Source organism: Sceloporus occidentalis, unplaced genomic scaffold, assembly GCF_023333645.1.
Source record: "Sceloporus occidentalis isolate IW3139 unplaced genomic scaffold, rSceOcc1.0.p SCAF_188, whole genome shotgun sequence".
In the NCBI taxonomy this organism is placed as follows: domain Eukaryota; kingdom Metazoa; phylum Chordata; class Lepidosauria; order Squamata; family Phrynosomatidae; genus Sceloporus; species Sceloporus occidentalis.
Genome location: NW_028317168.1, coordinates 853,302 through 878,937, shown reverse-complemented (window position 1 = coordinate 878,937; position 25,636 = coordinate 853,302). Strand labels below are relative to the sequence as shown.

Below are 25,636 nucleotides of genomic sequence, written 5' to 3'. Positions count from 1 at the left end.
TCAGCGGAGCTGCACCAAATAGCCATCCAAATCCTAGTAGAGAGAAAAAAAACAAACATAAAAAAAGATGAAAAACCCCACCACACTTTATATGCGTTTCATTTAATGAACATCCTGCCAAACATGAAACAAGCCTTGCTTATGAGAGATTTTAGGGATTATAAATGCTTGTCAGTCTTGGTGTTGAAAAGTCATTTCTTCAATAATACTTTCAATAAAAGTTACAAGCTAAATAAAAATGGTCAAAAGTCTTTACAAAGTAGCATAAATTATGAAAAAGTGAGCGGGAAGATGGAAGTCTGAGGTAAAATAGTTTTCTTCCAGAGAAGAGCTGCTGCTTTAGGAGTTGTTTAATGAAGTTCTTTACTCCATAGACTTTAAGTCAGCGGCTCCCTCAATGAATAAAGCCGAGATAGTCTATTGTTGCTTGGGTCCCCATACTAGTGGGGACCAGCCAAAACATTCCCCTGCTGCCTAATCGCCCCATTAGAGCGACAATGCAGTGTTAACCCCATCAATGCCACGATCGCTGCATTTTAGGGGTCAATACCCGTTTTGTATTGGGTTCTGCTGCTGCAACAAGCCTGTGGGGACTAAATATCAGTCAATGCTTAAAAAAAAAAGAATGAAAAGTAACAGCACTGACCTGGAAGTCAAGGGTGCTTCCAGGTCAACTGCCGTGACTAGAGCTGCAGCAAAAGTGGGCTGATGATGATCAGATCACTCCTGGCAAACAGGAGTGACCTGATCATTATGGCAGCCCCTGGATGACCCTGCCCTAGAAAGAGAGAGAGGGTTCATCTAAGTTTAAGATAATTTTTTTTTTTTTTAATTACATTTTAAGTTACCGATTATTGATCTGCCTCCCTTGATCAATGTCAGTGGCTTAAACTTGTGATCTGATAGCTATACATATATATAAAACAAATACAGTATCATAAAAGTGAGTACACCCCTCACATTTTTGTAAATATATATTTTCATGTGACAACACTAAAGAAATGACACTCTGCTACAATGTAAAAATAATGGTATCTAAAGGAGAGCCTTTGTACATCCCAAAATGTACTATGAGAAAGAAACTTGTCATTAAGGAGTTAAGCAAATTCTTTACCTGAAAATCAAGTGTCAATAAACATGACAGGGTTAATGTATATTCAATTGTATAGTAACACACTTCTGGAGTGGTAAAATATCAAAACTCTGAACTCACATTCAGCATATCAGCTGACATGGTTTCTCATGTTTTATTTTGGGAACTTATAGGCAAATCATTTTAAGCACGCAATGCATTTATCCAAAATCGTTAAAAAAATAAGCATTAAATAAATGTAAATGAAAGTTGAATGTGGGTTATAAAGCAATCGGGTATTTTTCAATAATTTACCTTTGCTATTTTGCCAGTATAACCAGGAAATGATGTAAGATGGCTTTCCTGCTTCCATATGCCACTCAGCTGGTGTTTTAGGATGAGAAAATTTCTAAAATATATATAATTTGACATGTTTAGCAAGACTACAATGGATATAAACCAATTAACACTTCTAAATCTATGTCACAATCCCCCCCCCCCAAAAAAAAGTCGTCAGGATGTAGGACATTACTGAAACCTAATTAGTGTGATAGAAACTGGCGATTAAAGTGAACCAAACAAAATTTTTTAACATAACCCTTACACCAAAAGTCCTTTCTTTTGAGAGGCTATCTGCAGTTAAGCAAGGACACTTTTAAATAAGTGGCCAAAAATTATTAAAAAGTGTGCTTTTGCTTCATCTTTCCTTCAAAACAGGAGAGATGTCAGACCCTGGCTGTCTATTATGGTGGTTTCAATAATCAACCCTAGTCCAGGGTATTGATCAGATAGCTCTATGACTGCAGTACTCAAGGTAGTCAGCCACCCTGGCTAAAAGCAGCAGAGAACCGTGTGTTGTAATCCAGTGGATAGAGAACAATCATCTGCTACCTTTGCCATAATCTATCAGGAATAATGTGTGTGAAGATGCTGAACAATATATGCTCCTGGTTAGGAACAGACTGTGTAAAACATTTTATTTGAAGAAAAAAAAGTTAATGCATATTTTTAAACCAATCGCTTGGCATTAACACAATAATTGTACGCCTGCACAGATTATTATTTTGTAACAATAATCCAGCTAATACATCAGTGCCCGAGTTTAGCAAGTCAAGAGAAACAATGCACTTACTCATCTGATGAATTGTCGGAGTTTGAGATTAACTGCGTCCACCACCTCTTTACAATAGCCTGCAGCCAATTTAGACCAACTATTACATATCTGAGAAAAGAAAAAAAAACAAAAAAAAAAAACGGAATCTTAATATTATCACTGCTACTGCCACTGCTTGCTTTCCCTACAGAAAATATGTTTCACACTTTCACATGAATATAACGGTATTTGAAAAAGGGAACATATTACACTAAAGGTACCGAGCTACGTTTTTTTTCCCCAAAACGTTTTTTTTTTTTTTAAATGGGGAAAAAGCAGGTTTGGAGGAGTATGCTCAGGATAAAAACCAAAAAAAAAAAAAAAACTCTAACCTCAGCCACTTGCTTCTCATTATTTAACTATATGGATCTCGGCAACACTTAATGCAAGAACTCCATCAATCACATTCACCTTGGAAGTATGGACAAGGTCTTGAAGGGCACTAGTTTGTTCCACTTTTCTTTACCATGCACTTAAGGAATGGCTCATATATTTCCTGTAATAATGTAATGCTACCTTGACAGCATTATCTAAATGTATTGTTAGGCCAATTTTACATCAACACAGTGCCAATGGAGGGTGGTATATAAGGCAGCTTCAGGGTTTGTTATTAAGCTAGAGACTGCTGTTTCCCACATGACCTTGAAGACCGCCTTCTAAAAGCAAGCAACACAGAGGCAGTACCATCACGTAAGCTGGAGGCTTCAACCAGGGGAAAACATGATTCAAGTCACACAGAAAAGCATATCACCTTGTAATATGTGAGCAAAGTGTAAAGTCACTGAGTGTAAAGTCAGCGTGTGTGTTTTCTGCCATTGTTCACATTAAGTTGAAATAAAGTTAAAAGGCCACTCTCCCAGAGTTTTGTGAATTATACCGTATTTGCTCCATTATAAGACGCCCCCCCCCCTCAATCTGAATATTCATTTATGGAAAAAAAAAGAAAAAGCCTGAATATAAGACGACCCTATAGGAAAAAAGTTTTACCAGTAAATGTTAATTCATGTAAACTATGTGAACAATTGTTTGTTAATAAAAGCTACGATTGAGAAAAATATTTTGTTTTTATTTCCTTTTTTTTTTTTTTCAACCTGCCCCCCCCCCCCCCAGTTATGCACATCTGCCCCCAGGCTGGCCACTCTGCCCCAGAAATGCCTTATACCCCATTTATGCCACTGTGCCCCATGATATGACTTTTAACCCCCTATGTTGCCTCCAGAATTGCCTTATACCCCTATATGCCACTCTGGCATTTAGGGGGTTAAAAGGCATATTATGGGGCAGAGTGGCATATAGGGAGGTATAGGGCATTTCAGGAGGCAGAGTGGCGTATAGAGGGTTAAAAGGCATTTCTGGTGGCAAAGTGGCATTAATGGGGGTTAAAAGGCATTTCACAGAGCACCCTGCCTCCAGAAATGCCTTATGCCCCCCATTTAACACTCCCTCCCCATCAGGGCCGGACTGGCCCACCGGGATACCGGGAAATTTCCCGGTGGGCCGGAAGGTCCGTGGGCTGGGCGGCCGGCAGACTTACCATGAAGACAGCCGCTGAGCGGCTGCAAATGGCAATGAACGCCTCCCTCGGTGCCAGGGGCGGGCTGGGCAGGGGGGCAATTGCCCCCCAGGCTTCCCGAAATCTAATCAAAGCGGCCGCTGGGTGCTGATGCGGCCGGCCGGCATCAGCACCCAGCAGCCGTGTGCGATGGCCGTCTAGTGATGGGAGCAGTGTGAGGGGTGAAAGCTCCGCCCCCTCGCACTGACCTTTCACCCCTCACGCTGCTCCCATCACTATGCGGCCATCAGATTGCTGGGAATGTAATCTGAACGCCCGGTGCGTGCTGATGCCGCCGGCCGGCTCTGCTTTAATACTTTTTTTTTTTTACTTTATATGGCAAGCCGATCCAGCTTACCATATAAATTAAAAAAAAAGTGTTAAAGTAGCTCCGGCCGGCGGCATCAGCACGCACCGGCTGTTTAGATTACATTCCCAGCAGTCTGATGGCTGCATAGTGATGGGAGCAGCGTGAGGTGGAAGCTCCGCCCCCTCGCACTCAGACTGCTGCAGCACCGGATGTCAGGTCAGTGGCATCCTGTCAGCATAGAGGAGAACAGTGTGCAGCTACCAGGAAGTCAAGAGAAGTAGAAGGCGAGTAAAATAATGTATTTTTTGTACTGTATAATGTTTTTTGTATTTGTTAAAAACAAAAAAAACAAAAAAAACAAAAAAAAAAAATCGGCATGTGTGTGTATGTAAGTGTGTCCCCCTATATGCCACTCTGCCTCCAGAAATGCCTTATACCCCCCTATATGCCACTCTGTCCCATGATATGCCTTTTAACCCCCTATATGCCAGAGTTGCATATAGGGGGGTATAAGGCATTTCTGGATGCAGAGTGACATATAGGGGGTCAAAAGGCATATCTGGAGGCAGAGTGGGATAAAGGGGGTTAAAAGGTATATCATGGGGCAGAGGAGCATATAGGAGGGTATAAAGCATATCGGGGAGGCAGAGTGGCATATAGGGGGCATAAGGCTTTTCTGGAGGCAGAGTGCCCCATGATATGCCTTTTAACCCCCTTCATGCCACTCTGCCTCCAGAAATGCCTTATACCCCCTATATGCCACTCTGTCCCATGATATGCCTTTTAACCCCCTATATGGCAGAGTGGCATATAGGGGGTTAGAAGGCATATCATGGGACAGAGTGGCATATATTATTTTTTATTTAATATGGCAAGCTGGATCGGCTTGCCATATAAAGTAAACAAAAATGTCCCATGATATGCCTTTTAACCTCCTATATGGCAGAGTGGCATATAGGGGGTTAGAAGGCATATCAGGGAGGCAGAGTGGCATATAGGGGGGTATAAGGCTTTTCTGGAGGCAGAGTGCCCCATGATATGCCTTTTAACCCCCTTTATGCAACTCTGCCTCCAGAAATGCCTTATACCCCCCTATATGCCACTCTGCCCCATGATATGCCTTTTAACCCCCTATATGCCAGAGTGGCATATAGGGGTATAAGGCATTTTTGGATGCAGAGTGACATATAGGGGGTCAACGGCATATCTGGAGGCAGAGTGGCATAAAGGGAGTTAAAAGGGATGTCATGGGGCAGAGGGGCATATAGGGGGCATAAGGCTTTTCTGTAGGCAGAGTGCCCCATGATATGCCTTTTAACCCCCTTTATGCCACTCTGCCTCCAGAAATGCCTTATACCCCCCTATATGCCACTCTGTCCCATGATATGCCTTTTAACCCCCTATATGGCAGAGTGGCATATAGGGGGTTAGAAGGCATATCATGGGACAGAGTGGCATATAGGGGTATAAGGCATTTCTGGATGCAGAGTGAGGGTATAAAGAGAGGGTATAAAGCATATCAGGGAGGCAGAGTGGCATATAGTGGGGCATAAGGCTTTTCTGGAGGCAGAGTGCCCCATGATATGCCTTTTAACCCCCTATATGGCAGAGTGGCATATAGGGGGTTAGAAGGCATATCATGGGACAGAGTGGCATATAGGGGGTATAAGGCATTTCTGGAGGCAGAGTGGCATATAGGGGGTTAGAAGGCATATCAGGGGGGCAGAGTGGCAAGCCTGGGGGCAGAGGTGCATAACTCGGGGGTAGGTTGTCAAATGAAAGGAAATAAAAACCAAATATGTCTCAATCATAGCTTTTATTAAATATGGAAAAAAATAGTCTACATGAATTAATAAAGAAATAAAAGTTTCTTACCAGAATATCATGAAGAATAATGTGATCAGTGTTTTGTTCCACTAAATAAAATGGAACTCTTTCATCTAACAATGTTCGCAGTAGTAAATGTTTTGATCCTATTATGTGTAATGTATTTAATTTATTAGGGCCTTTTAACACTTTTGCTTTCTGGCATTTTAATACAAATAATGAGATAAAAAGAATTGCACATAGTGTGACTCGGGTGTGTATAAGGGGTGCGTGTGGGTATAAGAGCTTCACCGTGAGATAAACTATATGGGGCTGGTCTCCAAATTTTTCCAGGGCTGCTTTTCAGTCCCAGTCCGGCCCTGCTCCCCATCCCTCCTCCAAACTTACCGGTGCTTCTGAGTCCCCCGGTGCTTAGTCCGGGCAGCGTGTAGAGCTCTACGCGATTCATGTAGAGCTCTACACGCTGCTCGGACTAAGCACCGGTAAGTTGGGGGGGCATACACAGGAGGATCCAGGAGATCCAGAAGAGCCTCGTCTTCTAATCGAGCAAATACGGTAATATGGCTCTGTATCTGTGATTTAACAGTATTGCTACAACTTGCTGAATGTAGGCCTTCAGGGGGGTTTAGAAGAGGCACACAACTGCTTAAAGAGTAATTCCTAGAAATATTTTTAATTCTGTAAAAAGTCAAGAGATGCTGCAGTTAGTGTGAAATATTTGCTGGAAGATTTAGAGGAGAAATTGTATGTCATGGGTTCTTGATATTTGTCCAGGCTACTGAATGTTTACATCAGATGAGGCTTGTAGTTTTTTTTTTCTATTAGTCTATAACAATTGATAAATATTCTAGGCATTATAGTTTATATATCGTATTAATACCAAAATATGACTAGAGGAAACTTGGACGGTTTATGGCACAAACTTAGCTTTGTATGGATCTGGATGTAATATTCATAAGAAACATAGTTCTTGTGAATAAGAGAAATAGTAGGTTTTAGGTAACTTACTCTTCATATTTGCTTTTAAGCAGCGATTTAACCAGTGGTAAGAGATCCACACAGCAGCCAGCTGAGACCGAAGCATTATCTTCTTGTAATCTACAAAAAACGAAACAAAAACATAAAAAAAAAAAAAAAAAAAAAAAAAAGAAGGTTAGCCCTATTTACATTTAGCAATGAATCTGTATTACATTTGCATAAGAAAAAAAAAATACCTGTTTGTTAGGACTGGCAGACAATCCGCTACAACCCCCAAGTCTTGCATTCTGTTGAAACAGAACAGAATAGAATCTGAGTGATTGATCCTCCAAGCACAATCCATCACATTTGTGGCTTACATTACAGGTCAAAAGGATACCCCCACCATTTATTGTCAATATCAGATTACAAATAAGTGTTATTGCTAAATTCACATTACTCTATGCAGCACTGTATTTTATGCTCAAGGGGGATTTGTTTTAGGGTGTTTAAGTGTTTTTATCAATTTAAATTGTAGAGCTTTCCTGCCATTGATCAGTGGTGAGAATGATAAGACCAGAGGATTTAACCAAGGTAAGTAAAAAGGTAAAAATTAAAAAGAAAAATCTAAGCTTTTTTACATGACAGGCCAGATGCAATTTATGTATTTTTTAATATGTCTCTGTTCATGTGGAACATCCCTTTTTCTCAGACACCCGGGTTATTTCACTAGTGGCATTTTGACAGTTTTAGGAGCAACTTTTTTGTTCTTCAGGTTTTCACTTATTCTTTGTAATTCTGTTTTTTTTTTTATTTCTCCCCTGAACATAGGAAACTGCATATCCCCAAGTTACTTAATTTCACCCAATCCAAATTACCCAACATTAAATTGTTGCTTTTTATCACCCACGCTACCCAACAAACCCATGTATGGGTAGTATATCACTGTACTCAGGAGATATTGTGGAATTCATATTGGTGTGTTTGGTAGCGACCTATACCAGGAGCTGTAAATTCATAACTGAAGTATGTTTGCAAAAAATAAACACAAAAAGATACTACCACAAACATTGACAAAGGCTAGTGGTAGATTTAGTACATGGGAAGAGTTTAAATACAAGCCTTTGAAATACCCTGGGGAGTCTTTCAAACATATATGGTTTGAGTGAGTAAATGTAATTGACTGGCTTCAAAGATGTCCCAAATAGGACATGGGGACCACATGTCAAAATTCCAAGTTGAAAATCAATTGCTCATTTCCCAAAAAGCAGCCTTTTATTTGCCAAACAACCCGACAAACCCATGCATGAGCGGTTTCACTGTACCCATGAGATGTTGCTGAACACATTTGCATTTGCTTCCAGGTCAAATGCTGTGAGTTTAGTAAGTGGGCTGATGATGATCAGATCACTCCTGACCAACTGTTAGTTTTAAAAAAATCCTGGCTCCTAACTTTTTTTGCTGGCGCCTAGATTCACAACAAATTTGTCAAGCCCTGACTTAACTGTTTAATGTATTTTCTTATTAATGGTTCTTTAACCTTAATTAACTTATTTTGGACTAAATTGATTGAATTTCATTATAATTGTACTTGTTTTATTTCCCAAAATACAGTTCTTATTTTACTAATTTTATTGTTTGCTTTTCATTATTTGCTGCAGTTCTTTCACATTTGAAAGTTGCCCAGTTTTTTTTGTTTTTTTTTTTAAACTTAAATAGCCTTTTTTTACCTAGCTTTTGGTCTGGTTTTCTTACTTGCTGTGGAGTTGCTCCCTCATCTTCTTTTCCTCTTTGCCATGGGTAGATGTTAAAAAAAGACCACGCACGCACAACAACAAGACTTACAGCAGTCATCTTGTTTCTGATCAGTGGAGCTCCTGCAGAGCATGCGCAGAATCTTTTGCAACACCCGAGGTACAATTTCAAGGACTACTAGAATGGCACTTTGTATCATACAAAACATTTTCTGATGTCCTTGGAGCTTCATACGCTAATTAGTTGCAAGGATGTTTCTACTAGCTTTAAACTATTTTTTCATTTAGTTTCTTTTGGGTTGTTTTAAGCCTAATTAACCCTTTGCCATCCCTTCACATAAAGAAAACAAAATCAAATTATATAGGATAGATAACGCCAAGAGTTATTTAGTTTTAAAGTTGGATTAAGAAGGCAATACTCAAAAAAGAGGATTGATGTTATAAATCAGTTATATTTATAGACCTTCCCTCACAAAAGTGCAAAACAAACATTTTTAATATGAAAGTTAACGACAAAAACCGCCAAAACCAGTCACCTTCTACAAGTGCTCAAAAGGTGATTTTCAGGGAATTGTTTATAAAGGCAAAACAAAATACCTGACTAAGTATGCTACTAGCTCATTCACACTGCGCTTCCTCCAAAAAGTGAGTGCTACATTAAGCCGAAGATTCCTGCTGAATAGGACTTGGGCCATTGTTTCATGATCTTTGGAAACCTGAAAATATACATATATAAAAACATCCTGCAGTACTACTAAAAGCAGATAAATACTAACTGGATGTACTTAAATTTATATTTCCAAACATGCATAACAATTCTCTCTTGTAACATCATTTATAGTTCATAATAATAAGCTTGTGTTAGTCCAGCTGTCCTAGCTTGTAAATTATCAGATTCAATGTGTTCTCGATTTGTAGCTGCTTATCCAAAGTTGTTAGTTGTGAAATAAGAACGTGTTAAATAACAAACACGATATGGTATGAGAAAACGGTTTACATATTTCGTATAATATATTGTTTTGAAAAGAGTTCCATACTTGGACTAAAACCACAGGACACAGAATAAAAAAATAACTCACCTTTTCAGCCCCTTTTCAAGATAACAGTCCTTAATAGGAAGGGAATTTAGTGTTTTTTTCATTGCCAATGGATAGAATATACCATATATATCTTTTCTATATAGAAGAAATCACTCTACTTCATTCAAACTCATCGCAGTACCTTCTGAGACACCATGCTAAGGAAAGCCTCACCTCGGAGAAGAAACCACTATATTTTGAGGAGGGTCCCTCTGTCTGAGAAGAACTGGAGTCACTAGAATTCAGCACAGTGTGATGCTCGTTCTGCAGGTTTCCTGCTGCCAGCTCGTTTTCCTTATTTGCCATGTCACTGCCCCAGCCTTTGGGGAGGTGCTTCTTTCTATACGTAGGACTTTCTGTGTGCTGTCTGGCTTTTCTCTTGCAATAGATCACGTTAAACAGCGTTTGACTGCTGATTGAAGGCGCCACAACCAGTGTTCTAGCGTTAATTAAAAAAAAGAAAAAAAAAAAAAAGCACCCTTAGACAATATCGTTTTCTGTTTGAAACAGTAGCCCAACATTTTATACATGACTTACGGTTACACTTAATACTAGGAAAAACATAATACCGTTCAAATTCAATCTTTCACATATAGTAAGAATAATAATCATGCCATGGAATATACTGGTATATTTAACTTACCTGTTTCCAACACAAACCAACTCTTCTGAAGACAATTTTTTGCCCTGTCAAACAAACACATGTTTTCTTTAATACAATTCTCACAGTAGGAAAGTAAATTTGTCTGTCTGGTTATTCCTCGATGATTTTAAAAACCGCAAGCTTTGGTACAACAATTAATCCTTAACAAGAGCAGCAGTCCATCCAAAACTGCTCAAGAAGCAAATCATATCCCAGAGGTCATAAAGAGCCCTAAAACATAATTATGGGATATGCAGGTCCCCTTTGCATCAGCCAAGGTCAGTGTTCATGATTTTACCATCAGAAAAAACACACGATTCCTATCTAAGCACCACTGGCCCATTTGACTGGTAAAAAAAAACAAATATAATACTACATTCCACATTCAAAATTATACATTAAATAAAAAAAAGGACTTGGGAATAACTGTAGACACACAGTGTTCCATTCCCATCAGCTGCTGCAACCGCCAGTAACATACTGTCATGTATAAAAAAGGGGGTATTGATTTATAGAGAGGTAAAGTTATTTTTTTCTCCCGTGAGTCAACATTAAGACACCACCTCAAATATGCAGCGCAGATCTGGGCACCCGTTTAAAATGACATCATGGACGCAGAGGTGGGCTACAAATGGAACAATTTGTAGAAAGGCGAGAGAAGCTTTATTTGTTGAAATTAGTAAAAATGAGTCTTCGATAGTATTATACAAATACATACCGTATTAATGGCTCGGATATAGGCCGCCCCCTAAAAGTTTGGTGCTTTTTTAAAGAAAAAGTTTTTTTTCTTTAAAAAAGCACCAAAAACACATGCTACCACTCTGTCCCCCCCCCCCCCAGAGATATGCTGCCACTGTCCTCCCTCCCCGAGATATGCTACCACTGCCCCCCCCCCCCCCCCCCCGAGATATGCTGCCACTGTCTCCCCCCCCCGAGATATGCTGCCACTGTCCTCCTCTGCCCCCCCGACTTACCGGAGCAGACTCCCGGGTGTCTTCTGGCACCGGAAGTTGTATACGCGTATTGCATAGATGTTCCCACGCCGGCCCCGCAAGACACCCGGGAGTCTGCTCCGGTAAATCGGGGGGGGGGGGGAAACGGGGACAGAGGTAAAACACATCGTGCGGACGGTCCGCACGATGCGCTTAGACAACCTCCCGTGCCGGCACCCCCCCTCCCCGTGGGAAGTGCTGGCAGGGGAGGCTGCCTGAGCGTATCGGGGAGTAGGATGCAGGTCCCCTGCACCGCTGCGGGGGATCTGTATCCTAACCCCGCTGCCTGCCCAGCGCTGCATGTCCCGAGCGTCGGGCGCTAGACCCCGAATATAGGCCGCACCCCCACTTTAAAGACTTAAAGTGGGGGGGGGAAGTGCGGCCTATATTCGAGCCAATACGGTATATAAGAACAATACCAGTCACACCCCCTGTTGAGCAGATTATTAAATTGGACTGTGTAAATAACAGGAGGTCATCTTTCTCCTGGATCAACAGCAAGATTGAACTTGGACAATGTTGCTATGCATTTCTATTTTAGTATGTAAATGGCCCAATGAGTTTCTTTGGACAACTCCCATCACCCCCAGTCATGCTGATCGCAAGGTGATAGGCGTTGTAGCCCTCAAAAGTGGGTGTACAGGGGCCCAAAAAGGTTGTAATACTTGTGGGCATGTGCATTTTTTTCCCTTGTTTGTGCAATGGAATTTCTCATGTGTGCCTAAACAGTATTATACTGTCTACTGCCACCTAAATTGGTGAATGTGTAACTGATGATTGTACTACAGGCAGCAGGATTTAAGAAAGTTATTTTGGTTTTGTTATTCTTACTATTCAGTTTAAAATGGGAGAACAATGGGGGGGGGGGGGGAGACGACTTACACTATATCAAATAGTCTACCAAGAACAAGCTTCACAAATAGAGGCATCACGGGTAGGTGGGTACTTGGTGACACATAGAAATGAACAATAACGTTACTATTTAAGCCACTTTTTGCAACATGTTGCATATGTAATCCTTACGACCATAGGATGATAATGAAAAGTATGCTGGGAGTTCCCCTTCAAAGGGTGTAAACTGTCCTGCGTGTAACAATGGGCTAAAAAAACAAAAGTTTGATGGTCTTACAATATCAGACTAGATGTACCAATTTAAAAAATGTTTCAATGAAAAATGAATGATTTCACCTATCTCCCAATAATAAACACACTAGACTCACGTTAGTAGAGTATACCATGGATTTTTAGCAGGTTATTCCTTTACTTTTCAAAATTTTACACACATACTTGAGTTTCACTATGGTATAACCGCTGTAATCCTTAGAACGGTTTCATACTCAAATCCCTGCATATGGAAATTCTGTGTTTCATTTCTATATATTTTATATTTCTTGTATACGCAAGTTTCTGTCATGTATACAGGTGGAAATAGTTCTGTTTACTGAATACATAAAAAAAAACAAAAAAAAAAACAAACAAAAAAAAACACCCCCCACCAATACCTCCTTCATGTTCTGCTTGGCTGAAGGAAAGTTTCTTTTCCTTGGAAAGTCATTGCCACAGCCTTCTTCCAGGTCCCGTTTCTTAGAATCACTGGCTCCTGATGCCATAATCCCAAAAAAATCTGCACAAAACAAACGAGAGAAAAAAAAAGCAATATAAATAATTAAATAATAATAAAAAAAGGCGCCAAAGACATTTTCGTTATGGTTTCCTTTATTATTTTATATATTTATAGTGTTTTCTTTACGTTAATTTATCAGGATAAGAGCATGATATTATGTTGCACACATTCCCTGTTTCCTTGCCCGATTTCCTCATTCCTCCTGCTCTTTCGTCTGACCGGGTCCTAGCTGTGAATTCCTTGAACTGTTTGACAGCAATAACGAAGAGTTATTGTTTAATCTGGAAACCTGCTGTTAACCTGGCCATGCTGCATGTGAAACCGACTGAAAAATGCATCCTGTGTCCCAATAGAAGGATGCAAGTTTTGTATACTTTTTAAAGCAAGTTCTCCATGTTGCATAAGTGCCACTTGTGAGCCATTAATTACCGTATTTGCTCGAAAAGAAAATGCTCCCTTGTCTTATCTTCGAGGTTGTCTTCTAATCAGACCTCAAATAGAGGTCTGACTAGAAGACTAAGATCCAGATGCCCCACAGTGCTGCTGCCTTCCGGTGCTCAGTCATAGAAGCCCGGGCAGAACTAACAGGCAACAGAGGTTGTCTACGCACAGCACACAGACGTCCACCCGCTGCCCCACTACACACCAGGGAGTCTTAAGCATGGGGGACAAGTCTGAGGAAACATTGGTAAGTCGGGGGGGGCGCAGAGTGACATATAGGGGCTGAAAGGCAGTTCTGTATGGTATGCAGAGTGGCATTTAGGGATTTAAAAGGCATTTCTGTAGGCAGAGTGGCATATTGAGGGTTAAAAGGCATTTCTGTGGGCAGAGTGGCATATTGAGGGTTTAAAAGCATATCAGGGAGGTATAAGGCATATCTGTGGGGCAGAGTAGCATTTCAGGGGGTGAAATGCATATCTGGGAGGCATAGTGGCATATAGGGGGTTTAAGGCATATCTGGGGGCAGAGTGGCAAATAAAATGAAATAAAACCAAAAAACATTTTCTCAATCATAGTTTTTATTAAATATGAAAAATTTATTACACGTAAATATTTACTAGTAAAACTTTTTTTCTTATGGGGACATCTTATAATCAGGGTCATTTTATAACCTAGCAGATACGGTATATTCCCCACGGACCTCAAAGGGAGCATATCGGGCCTGACATATATTAGAGCACAATACAAATGTGTAATTCCTCAGTGGACTCAAACACAGGAGTAAGAAAATAAGACTAATGGGTCATTTTCTATATATTGTAAAAAAAAATGCAAACACATGGGGTCTGCATCACTGCAAAAAGCACAGAAATCCCCGCAAAATAGATGTGTGTGTGTTTTACTAGCATGGAAGTGTATAATTATTTGGCAAGTAAAAGCCATCAGATCCAACACATTGATAAAGTACACCCAACCATTTTTAACGAGTTAAGACACACTATCAACATTCACCAGGATACATCAGTCAAACCAAGTGATTAAGAGTAGGTATAAAACACTAAATTGTTGCTTGTTAATGACCAGGTACTTTTTGATTTAAACCAACGCATTTTACAATATAACATTTAAGTTACGGCATGATGTGTACCAAGCTTTATCAATCAACACATGCCCATAAAGAACACACCAATTTTGATTTTAAGGCTGGAAAAAGTACATCAACTTAGCCACAATGCATCTGTAAGAAGATGCCCAATATCTGCATTCATCTGCTGGTGAACCATAAACTCATTGAGATGCATGCTTAACAGTTCACATATTTCACATTGAAATCAAAGGTAGAGCTTTCTACCCATGTGCTCCAGCAGACTCTGTAGTCCCTGCTGGGTAACTTTGATAGGGCGTTAGAGTACTTAAGGAATGTTGCCGAACATAAAACGAGAGAAATCATGGGAGTGAAAGATTCATACCACTCGGTGCATCAGCACAGGGAGAAAAACCGTAAAATTCAGACTGTGAAGTGAAAAAGCATGCAAATGGCCTATATTTACGCAGGTATGCAGGCATAGAGTTTTAATTTACGAGTAACCTCAAAGGACATATTCAGGATATTCTTCTATAATCCAAAAGATTATAAATGATAATTTATTACTAGAGGCTCCGACTGTTTTATTTTTGGAACTCCCTTCTAGATACTTTTTATCTTTTTTTATCTCCATACTGTGGAGCTATTTAAAAAATGCGGCTGAGCTCAGATCCCCAACTACTGTGTCATTTGTAAACTTGAGATGTTGTTACAAAAAAATATTAAAAAATAAATAATTTCTGTTTTTTCTATACTGCCTCCCTGAAGCCAATGGGGATTTGTACTCATACTATATGGAAGTCTATAGGCCAGCTACATTTTGAATGGATGTTTAACACATTTTGTTCTATGGAAACTGCTTTGTCTAATGAATTACATCAATCAAAATTATTATTTGTACACGGATTTGGCCAACCCTTTAAATTTAAAGTCAAGCCCATAAATTCCAAGCTGTCAAAAAAAATATGGATCACCATCCATTAATCAGGCAAACAATATTTTTTTTTTTTATGTTGCCACATTTTATTAGTCTATAAATTTTGTCCAAAGCGTTTTGTCAAATGAAACAAGCGAAGATACACCAAAGATACATAGTTTTCCATTCCATGGCTTAACACTAATTTCTACATCACAGTCCGGTCTTGGCAGGACAGGAACCGTTCTGTCCATCTAGTCTGCCATTTATCTGATGCAGACTCTCCAAACCTTAATCAGTCCTTTGATCCAGCGTAGCTTTATGTCCCACCCATGCATAGTTTAACTCCCTTAAAACTTCCTTACCTTACATCTAAGCCTCTGACCCTCCCCAGTTTTAGATCATGGCATCTTGTTCTAACATTGCGCCAGCTTTGAAATAAACTTACCTCCTGTACTTTGTTAAATCATTTTAAGTATTTAAATGTTCCTATCACATCTTCCCCCTCTACCCTACACATATTGAGATCCATTAGCCTTTCCTGATTGTACATCTGCATAGCCCTGATACAATGTGTTAAAATAAGCAGGTTCATACATGGAGAGGAAACCATATACGAAATTGGAAAGCAAATATGAACATTTCAAGACACAGGATGTCTGCTGAAGACAGTCACCATCCGGCCTACAAAGCCGAATATGACACCGTGACGAAGGGTAGCGGTGCCCGAAAACGATGTTACGCTTCCCGCTGCCAGAGGAGCTTCCTTACCGGTTCATGGCCCCACCGCGGGGTAGGGGGGTAATTATCCAATAGCGAATCCAGTAGGTTAGTTTCCTTGCTCCCGACACTTTTTCCTGACAGAAGGCTGCGCCATTCAAACCACCCTGCTAAGCATGCTGGGGGAAAAAAACAACTGCTAACCATTATCCCTGATTGGCTTTCAGGAAGAAAAAGCGACACAGGCAAAGGCTTAAGCTAGGCCCGCCTACTGGCCATGGGAAACGAACGTGAAGCGTCCCTAACTGACGTCACACGAGACGCCCCTATTCATTTAGGATCATGGGATAATCCTGTTCTAGCACTTTTCGTGCCGGCATCGTTTTATAGAGCGGTGGTTGCCGTGGAGCGGACGTATTGATAACATATATACCTTGGGCAGTAGCATTATAATTTTGTAATATAATGCATATAGAATAATGCATTTGGGTTATCGTTTTCATAATGATTTAAACACGTCTGGATTTCTCCTTCATGTAGACTCCCACCTATTAAATGTAAGCACTTAGTTGCCATTCTTTGACATGTCGTTTGTAGCCGTGTTCTATTGTCCATACAGGCTGATTAACCCTTCATTTGCTATGTTTGTTTCGGCTGCAATTACCTAAAATATATATAGCGAGTTCCTGTCACTATGTCTCTAAATGCACAATGTGCTTCACTGGGGCTTTTCAGGACAAATTATTGCTACCAGGGAGATAATCAACCAAGGCCGGACTAAACGGTCGATGCGGCTGGCCGGCGCTACTTTAACCCCTTCAGGACGGGATTTTTAACCTAGGGTGTCGCTAAAGGACCGGAGCCGTTTTTGTGTTTTTGCCATGTCTTTCTTCAACTGTAATTTCTCTCTTATCAATTGGTGCACCCACACAAATCATATATTGTTTTTTTCAGCACAAGTAGGGCTTTCATTTGAAAACATATTAAGCTGGGTAGTACATTGTATTTGTTTGAAATAAACTGGAAAAAGTGGGGAAAAAAATGAAAAAAACGCATTTTTTACAGTTTTGTATACATACAAATTGTACAACACATTGAACCAATGGGAAAAAATTATCCCAAATGTATTCATTAAGTTGTCCTGATTTGGAAACCAATCCAACATGGCCAGGATTTTTATCTATTTCGACCAGTATAGGGCAAATATTGCAAGGCATGCATCACGTTTTTGAAATGTAATTTTTTTCAACATTTGGCATGGTAGTCTAATAACTGCAATAGTTGTCACAGATACTGATTATCCCCCCAAAATTATGTTTATGAACAGTAGATAAGTCAAGGTGTACAACTAGGGTCATTTTGTCACTTTTGAAACAGGGATTTTATCGCCAATTGCTGCCAAATTTTGAGGTATTTTTATATTTTTTGGTTTTTTTGCATATGTTGCTTTAGATTTTATATTATATTTTGTATAGAATATGTGCAACTGCAGAAAAAAAACACCAAATTGTGTTCACCAACATCCCCCGGTTCCAACAAGGCCTCACATGCATGGTTCATGCATTTTTTTGAGGAAGCTATGAGGGCAAAACTGGAACATGCGCATTTTAGTTTTCAAATTTGGAATTTTCAGAAATTGGTTTCCTGGGCCCATATCCCATTTGGAACATTTTTGGAAGCCCCCCACTGTAAATTACCCCATAAAAGTATATACCGTATGGTATAGGCTCTCGAATATAGGCCGCACTTTTTTCCCCCACTTTAAGTCTTTAAAGTGGGGGGTGCGGCCTATATTCGGGGTCTAGCGCCCGACGCCCAGGACATGCAGTCCCCGGGGCGCCGGGCAGGGTTAGGATACAGATCCCCCGCAGCGGTGCAGGGGACCTGCATCCTACTCCCCGATACGCTCAGACAGCCCTCCCCTGCCGGCACGGGAGGTCTGTCTAAGCGCATCGTGCGGATGGTCACCGGCTGCGGAGGTTGTTTACCCGCATCGCCGCAGCCGGTGAGCGTCCCGCACGATGCGTTTTACCTCTGCCCCAAGACTTACCAGAGGAGACTCCCGGGTGTCAGCTGAGTGCCGGCACCGGAAGTTGTGTACGCGTATTGCGTAGATGTTCCCCGCCAGCCCCGCAAGACACCCGGGAGTCTCCTCTGGTAAGTCGGGGGGGGGGCAGAGTGGCAGCATATCTCGGGGGGGGGGGGGACAGTGGCAGCATATCTCGGGGGGGAGGAGGAGGACAGTGGCAGCATATCTCTAGGGGGGAGGAGGACAGTGGCAGCATATCTCGGGGGGGAGGAGGACAGTGGCAGCATATCTCGGGGGGGGAGGAGGACAGTGGCAGCATATCTCGGGGGGGGGGGACAGTGGCAGCATATCTCGGGGGGGGGGAGACAGAGTGGCAGGATGTTTTTTTGGTGCTTTTTTAAAGAAAAAAACTTTTTCTTTAAAAAAGCACCAAACTTTTAGGGTGCGGCCTATATACGGGGGCGGCCTATATCCGAGCCAATACGGTATTTACGAACAGTAGATGAGTCAAGGTGTTCAACTAGGGTAGTTTTGACAGTTTTCAGCCAGCCATTTCTTCACTGATGTCTGCCAAACTTCACAGGGAAATTATTTTATTGCGTTTTTAAACGCATACATTTCAATGTTGCACTGAATTTCTTGCACACCATAAGTGCAACAGTGGAAGAAAACACCAGATTTTGTTCACCAACATCCCAGTCCAACAAGGCCTCACATGCATGGTTTATGCATTTTTTAAGGAAGCTATGAGGGCAAAACTGGAACATGTGCATTTACATTTTTTTAAATATTTTTTTTTTATCAGATTACTTGTAAGTGACAGGTTTAGGCCGCTGACATCAATCAGGGAGACCGATTAATAATCAGCGACTTAAAATGTCACCGACAAGTCATCAGGTAATAATGATGATTTTTTAATTTATTAATAATTTGTGTTTTTTCATAATTAACCTAGATGACCGCTCTCTCTTTGTAGAGCAGGGTCATCCGTGGGCTGCCATAATGATCCGATCACTCCTATTGGGCCAGGAGCGATCTGATCAGCCCAGCCCAGCATTTGACCTGGAAGCACCCCGGACTTTTAGGTCAGTGCTGTTATTTTTTTATTATTATTATTTTGTAATTTTTTTTAACTCTTTCAATGCTGATGCTCCATTGAAGCACAGCATTGACTGAATTATTAGTCCCCACAAGCTTGTGGGGACTAATATTAACACCTGCAATGCTGCGATGAGGGTCATACACAATCGCAGCATTGAAGGGGGTTATTGAGGAAGAGGGGGGGTGGGGGGGACTGGTCTCCACATGAGTGTGGAGACCAAAAGAACCCTGTCTCCCTGTCCCCTGAAGCTGCCTCTGGCAAGCTGGGGGACAATCTCCCATAGACTGGAGAATTGTAGGGGAGGAGTCTATTTTGATCAGTCCTACAGGACTGATCAAAGGACTTCCAGGGGCTCGTTTTTGCTGTTGCTGGTCTGCCTGGGCTTCCAGGCAGGCCACCAGCAGCAGAGCCCCCTACAAAACGGGAAATTAACCCCTTCAATTGAAGGGGTTAACGCTGCACTGACGCTCTCATGGAGCGATCAGGCAGCAGGGGGTGTTGGGTCAGGTCCTCACACCTTGGGAGTGGGTTTAGAGAGGCTGTGCTGTCTGCCCAGACTCCTGGGCAGACAGCTGCAGCAGCGCCCCCACTATCACCACGATTGTGGTGATGTGGGGGCGGTTTTTGGAGGAGACGTACCTGGTACGTCCCGGTCTACTGGTGACCGGTAACCAGGAAGTACCAGGTACGTCCCGGACCTGAAGGGGTTAATACTTTTTAAAAAAAATGTTTTACTTAATATGGCAAGCCGATCTGGCATACTAAATAATAATAAAAAAAAGTATTAAAGTAGCTACGGCCGGCGGCATCAGCATGCATCGGCCGTTTAGATTAGATTTCCAGCAATCTGATGGCCGCATAGTGGTGGGAGGAGCGTGAGGGGTGGAAGCTCCGCCCCCCTCGCACTCAGACTGCTGGAGCACCGGATGTCGGGTCACTGACTTCCTGTTACCATAGAAAACGGCGGCCTGCAGCTACCAGAGGACGGAGATCCAGATGAACCCCCCCCGAAGTAGAAGAAGTAGAAGGTCAGTAAACAAATATTATTTTTTTAACAAACTTTATGTAAAAGCCTTATATCCCCCCTATATGCCACTCTGCCTCCATGATATGCCTTATACCCTCCTATATGCCACTCTGCCCCATGATATACCTTTTAACCCCCTATATGCCACTCTGCCTCCAGAAATGCCGTATAGCCCCTATATGCCGCAATCAATTTCTTGTATTGAAGGTGGGTCTTTCGACAATGAGACATACCTGAAGCCCAAATCACCAGTTTGGTTACTCAAATGCCCCCATTTTTTTTGGTTGATTGCTTTCTGCATTTTTTTCAGTTTGTTTATGTAACAGCCATACCTGATGTGTTATATCATTAATAGACACATTTCATTGGATTGCAGATAACTCAGATTTAATATGAAAAAAAAGTAATTATTAGATTTGGGCACCGGCCCATCTTCGTGTGCTACTGCACTTCCGCTAGGGCTTCTATGGAGCACTGGCGTCGCATGACTTTCTGGTCCTCAGTCATAGAAGCTCTAGAGAAAGTGCCGGCCAGCAGCGGAAGTTCACTGGCTGCCCCCACTAGACACAAGTGAGTATGGGGGGTGTAAGGCATAGTGGCTTATAGGGAGGTATAAGGAATATCTAGGTGCATTATGGCATATAGGGAGGTATAAAGAATATATAGGGGGATATATAAGGCATATCGGGAGCACATTGGCATATAGGAATATAAGACATAGCGGTAAAATGCATATTAGGGAGGTATAAGGCATATCATGGGGGCAGAGTGGCATATAGGGAGGTATAAGGCATATCAGGGGGCAGAGTGGCATATAGGGAGGTATAAGGCATATCTGGGAGGCAGAGTGGCATATAGGAAAGTATAAGGCATATATGGGGGCAGAGTGGCATATCGGGGGGTATAAGGCATATCTGGGGTTCAGAGTGGCATATCGGGAGGTATAAGGCATATCTGGGGGCATAGTGGCAAGCCTGGGGTCAGATATGCATAACTGTGGGGCAGGTTGGCAAATAAAAGGAAATAAAAACAAGAAATGCGTTCCTGTACCTTTAAAATATAGCTATTATGTTAGTAAAATAAGAAGAGAATTAGGGAAATGCCATTGTGATAGAGATAAAAGGGTTAATGACACGTTAATGTAAAAAAAAAATTTGTTAATGTAAAAGTTTTTTTATTCTGATGTTTGTTTTTAACACCCAGTTTGTCCATTACATTATGTTAAATAAACAAAAAAAATAGCATATTGTTTTTTTATCCGATTAATCATTAGTTGCACCCTACATTTTATATAAAAAAAATATTAGGAAACCATGCCGATTTCAGATTTATTAATATATTTACATTATAATATACATATAGTCATTACCAAACATGAGCAGTCTCAGATAACTACCCCCCTCCATTACAATTAACCCCCAATTATCAGAAATGAGCAGTCTTAGACAATTAACCCCTTCTATTATCAGACATTACACAAACACAGATTATCCTCAGCGAAAATAATTGCCATTGGAGTTGTTCCTCGCAAATTGACACGCTAGAGTTCTAAAATATATATTTTTAAAAACATGTTTTATACTATTTTTGTTTAGAGGAAGATTGGCAATTCCAGACAAGTGGGACAGTAATAACACAGTCCCTGAAACATATGCACCACACATCTTAATAAATCTTCACAATCTTGTCATCTCCAAAAACAGTTACAGAAAACATCATAAAAGTAAATGATCCAGCAACAGGTGAATGCTACCTACTGTCCTTGATTGGCAATGAATCTACATGTGTGTAAATCACATTTCTTTTATAGGTTTACTAAGGACTTTTAAGAGAAATATTTACTTTTGCTTACATTGGTCATGTGGTCTGGAAGAAAATGGGAAATTACGTATGTGACGGCCCAGGGTTAATAAGAGCTGTCTGTAGTAGCTATTGTTTGATTAGTCTGTATGTCCCAGTATATGTGTAATTATTGTTGTGCTTTTTTGTTCCCTGCCCTGTCCATATTCCACATGCCCTGCCCACGGACTTTAACCCTATCTAGCCTGGACACCATCAACCCCACCGGAGCGCCCCTTTTATGGAGTTAACCCACGGGGGGTGAGGTATGGACCAGGAGTGGTTCGGAGAGGGAGCCTCCTACAGATCCCCGGTCACTGGGATCGCCAGGAGAGCTGAGATCAGCCGGTGCAATCGTCGGACGCACACCGGCTATCTCGAGGTCCGTCCCGGGGCAACTCTGTTGCCGCTCGGGGTCCCTTTGGCCGATCGCGTTGCTTTTTTTACAGGATATGCAAAGGACCCCGAGCTATCCATCGGTAACCCGGGATCGCCGCTGCTCTTTCGGGATCATCCCGAGAACGATGGCCAAAGTGGGGCATGGTGGCCTAAATGTGGCTCTGGACTGTCTGGACGGGGAGATGTGGACATGATTTATGGTTTGTTGCTCACCTAACCTATATATAAGCCTGTGTGTTTCCCAAATAAACAGTCCGTTTTACCTCACTACAAGTTTTGTCTTGTTATTGCGGTAAGCCTCGGTGCTGCCTTATCAGGGCAGTAGAACGCTGTATTGCTGTACTTCTGTATGCTACAGAGCCGCCAAGGTTCCTGAAGAGCTGTGGCTTCTGCTATGATCACTTATTGTCCTTTTCAGGTGGCCATGGGGTGGAGGAAGCAACGTTCGGCGGGTGTACCCAGTTGGCATACAGGTCGTTCCCGTTAAACATGTAAAAATGTTCCACTATGTTCCACTGTTTTTGTGTGTTTTGCTTAAAGGGTACTTTGTAATAGTTAAACAATTCTGTATAGGAATATATGTTTCTGTGGGTAAAATTCAGTTGGTAAACTGCAAAAATTCCTGAATTCTATGAAAACTATCCTGACACTCAAAGGATTAAATTCCATGCTTTAGGGCCTACGGTTCAAACAAAAAGTTTTGGGTCTTAGGTGGGTCCTCAACACATGGTTGGTACTAGTGCTGGGCCCTGTCTTATTCTAAGCTAGTACTTGAGAAGTATATTTGAAATGTACGCTTTTGTTTTTTGTAATAGCAATGTTATTGTGCTGTGACAAAATGTATGATCATTTCTCTTTGCCTGCTATCCCTAATAAACTGCTTGTTTGTCACTCTGACTCTGGCATGCCTAGAAGACAGGTTAAACCAGCATCTGCAGATTCTGGCATCCTGTCACATGTTGTATCCTGCACTAACAGAAGAGCTCCACGTTTGTCCACACACCTAATGCAGGAAGAATTTATAAATGCTGTTACCTACTATATATTGACAAATGTCTACCTTCAAAATAAACATTTTTTTTGGTTTAGAATGGTAACTACAAAGGTCACCGATCAAAGAAATAACGAGGTATCACCAGAAAAACAAAACTATGCATTAGTCAGCATACAATCTACGTTAAAGGTAAATATCTCTAATGAGACAGAAAGGGGTTCTCTGAACCACTACACACTTATTAGGCCTTAATAGGGACCACATGGGGTGGGCGGCAGCACTTGTAATCTGGCTGTGAAATGCAAAATTGAAATATAAACACTAAGAAGAAAGCCCTGCTCTCAAACTCCCATCACTCTTGAGCGGCAGCAACAGCTATAGTATTCATCAGCCCAAAATACATAGAATAAACACCAAAAATATAGATCACAGGTTGCACACCCCAAAGGCCAGCCTTGTTATCCACATTGCCAACATAGAACCTGACAAGCACACAAATTACACACACAGGACGTGCCATCTTTGTCCCCAAACAGCCCAGCGTATGACATATTTGTTAGTCACTCACTAATTCACTTTCACACAAGTTATTTACACATATTCATTAATACATTCTCAGAAATGCATTAATTCTCTCACTCATTCACACAATTCATCCACACATTAATTCATTTATTCTCTCACTCATTCACACAATGCATCCACACATTTATCCATTCATTCTTTATTTCAATATTCTTGCTACCCTCCTTTCTCATCTACCCCTTCTCACTATCTACCCCATCTCCCTCCCTTCTCACTATCTACTCCTTCTCCCTATCTACCCCTTCTCACTATCTACCCTCTCTCCCCTTTGAAGTTCACTTACCTTGTAGAAGTCCTGCAGTGGGAACACGGGGGAGAGTGAGAGACGCCGAACAGTTGCTGAGCGACCGATTGGCGCCTCTCTCTCTCCTCTGCGTCTATCTTGGCTGCAAAAAAAGACTTTTTTTTAATTGGGGGGGCACAGCATGATGTGGGGGGGGCATGGCCCCTCTGGCCCTCCCTGCCGACGTCACTGCTCCACGTCAATCACGGCTGCAAAAAAAAATGGCGTTTCAATTGGGGGGCGCAGCATGATGTGGGGGGGCATTTCCCCCTCTGGTCCCCCCCCTGCCGACGCCACTGATGCTCATACAAACACACAGACACGTACACACACACACACAGACAAGTACACATCCATGCTCACACACAGACAAGTGCACATCCATGCACACACACACGTGCACATGCATGCTCACACATTGGCACATGCATGCTCAAACACACACACACAAGTACACACCTATGATCACACACACCCCCATCCATGATCACACACATGCCCATCCATGATCACACGCACACAAGTACACACATTATATATATATATATATAATATATATATACCCCAGCTCCTCCCCTGCTTACCTCTCACTGCTCCAGCAGCTTTCCCTCTGGCAAACTGTACGGGCAGCCTCGGTTTCGCCACAGGGTCGCATGACGCCGATACCCTCTCCCTATGCCGGTTCAAAATAGTTTAGAAACGGCCCTTCGGTTAAGGTGTTCTTTCTGTAATACCTAGGAAGAAGCATTAAGGAAAATAAAGATAGACATGCTTTTCTGAATTCCTGAAATCTTAAAGGGACTATTGACTGCAAGCTTGTTCAAACAGGACCCTCCTAAATGTTTGTTTCTGTATGTCCAAATTGTTATGCGATGTATTGTCTGTTACATTCAGTTTACCCATTGTACAGTATTGTACATGAATGTGGCGGCACTAAATCAATAATAAATACTATCACATTCAAATTCAGTGGGTACGCAAAAAGTACAAGTCATGATCGCTAAACAGTTGCAGGTTATTTAATTGCTATGAGTTGACATATATTCATATATTTATATAGGTATTGATATAAGTATACCAGCTACACAAATAAAAAGGTACGGTTCATTAAAACTAGTATCTAAGCTAATAACGCTTTGTAGACACATGACAATAGTCGCTTGTGGTGTGGCTTTGCAAAGGGGAGGGCTGGTTACCATCATAATTAATACACACAGTACACACATTAACTGTAACCTAGAGACACATACTCAC

At 41.5% G+C, this 25,636-nt stretch overlaps 1 protein-coding gene across 1 annotated transcript; it reads right to left on the bottom strand.

Annotated features, from left to right (window-relative positions):
- Positions 1–25,037, bottom strand: LOC149278458 (KATNB1-like protein 1). The gene is made up of 12 exons (XM_089501922.1): positions 24,967–25,037; positions 24,383–24,485; positions 13,148–13,208; positions 12,842–12,963; positions 10,348–10,391; positions 9,879–10,143; positions 9,223–9,341; positions 7,129–7,179; positions 6,923–7,012; positions 2,205–2,294; positions 1,388–1,481; positions 1–33 (listed from the first exon to the last, which is right to left on the bottom strand). Exons 1-12 carry the CDS (start codon positions 25,035–25,037, stop codon positions 1–3), a joined length of 1,143 nt encoding a protein of 380 aa, XP_089358048.1.
- Between the last annotated feature and the right edge of the window lie 599 nt (positions 25,038–25,636).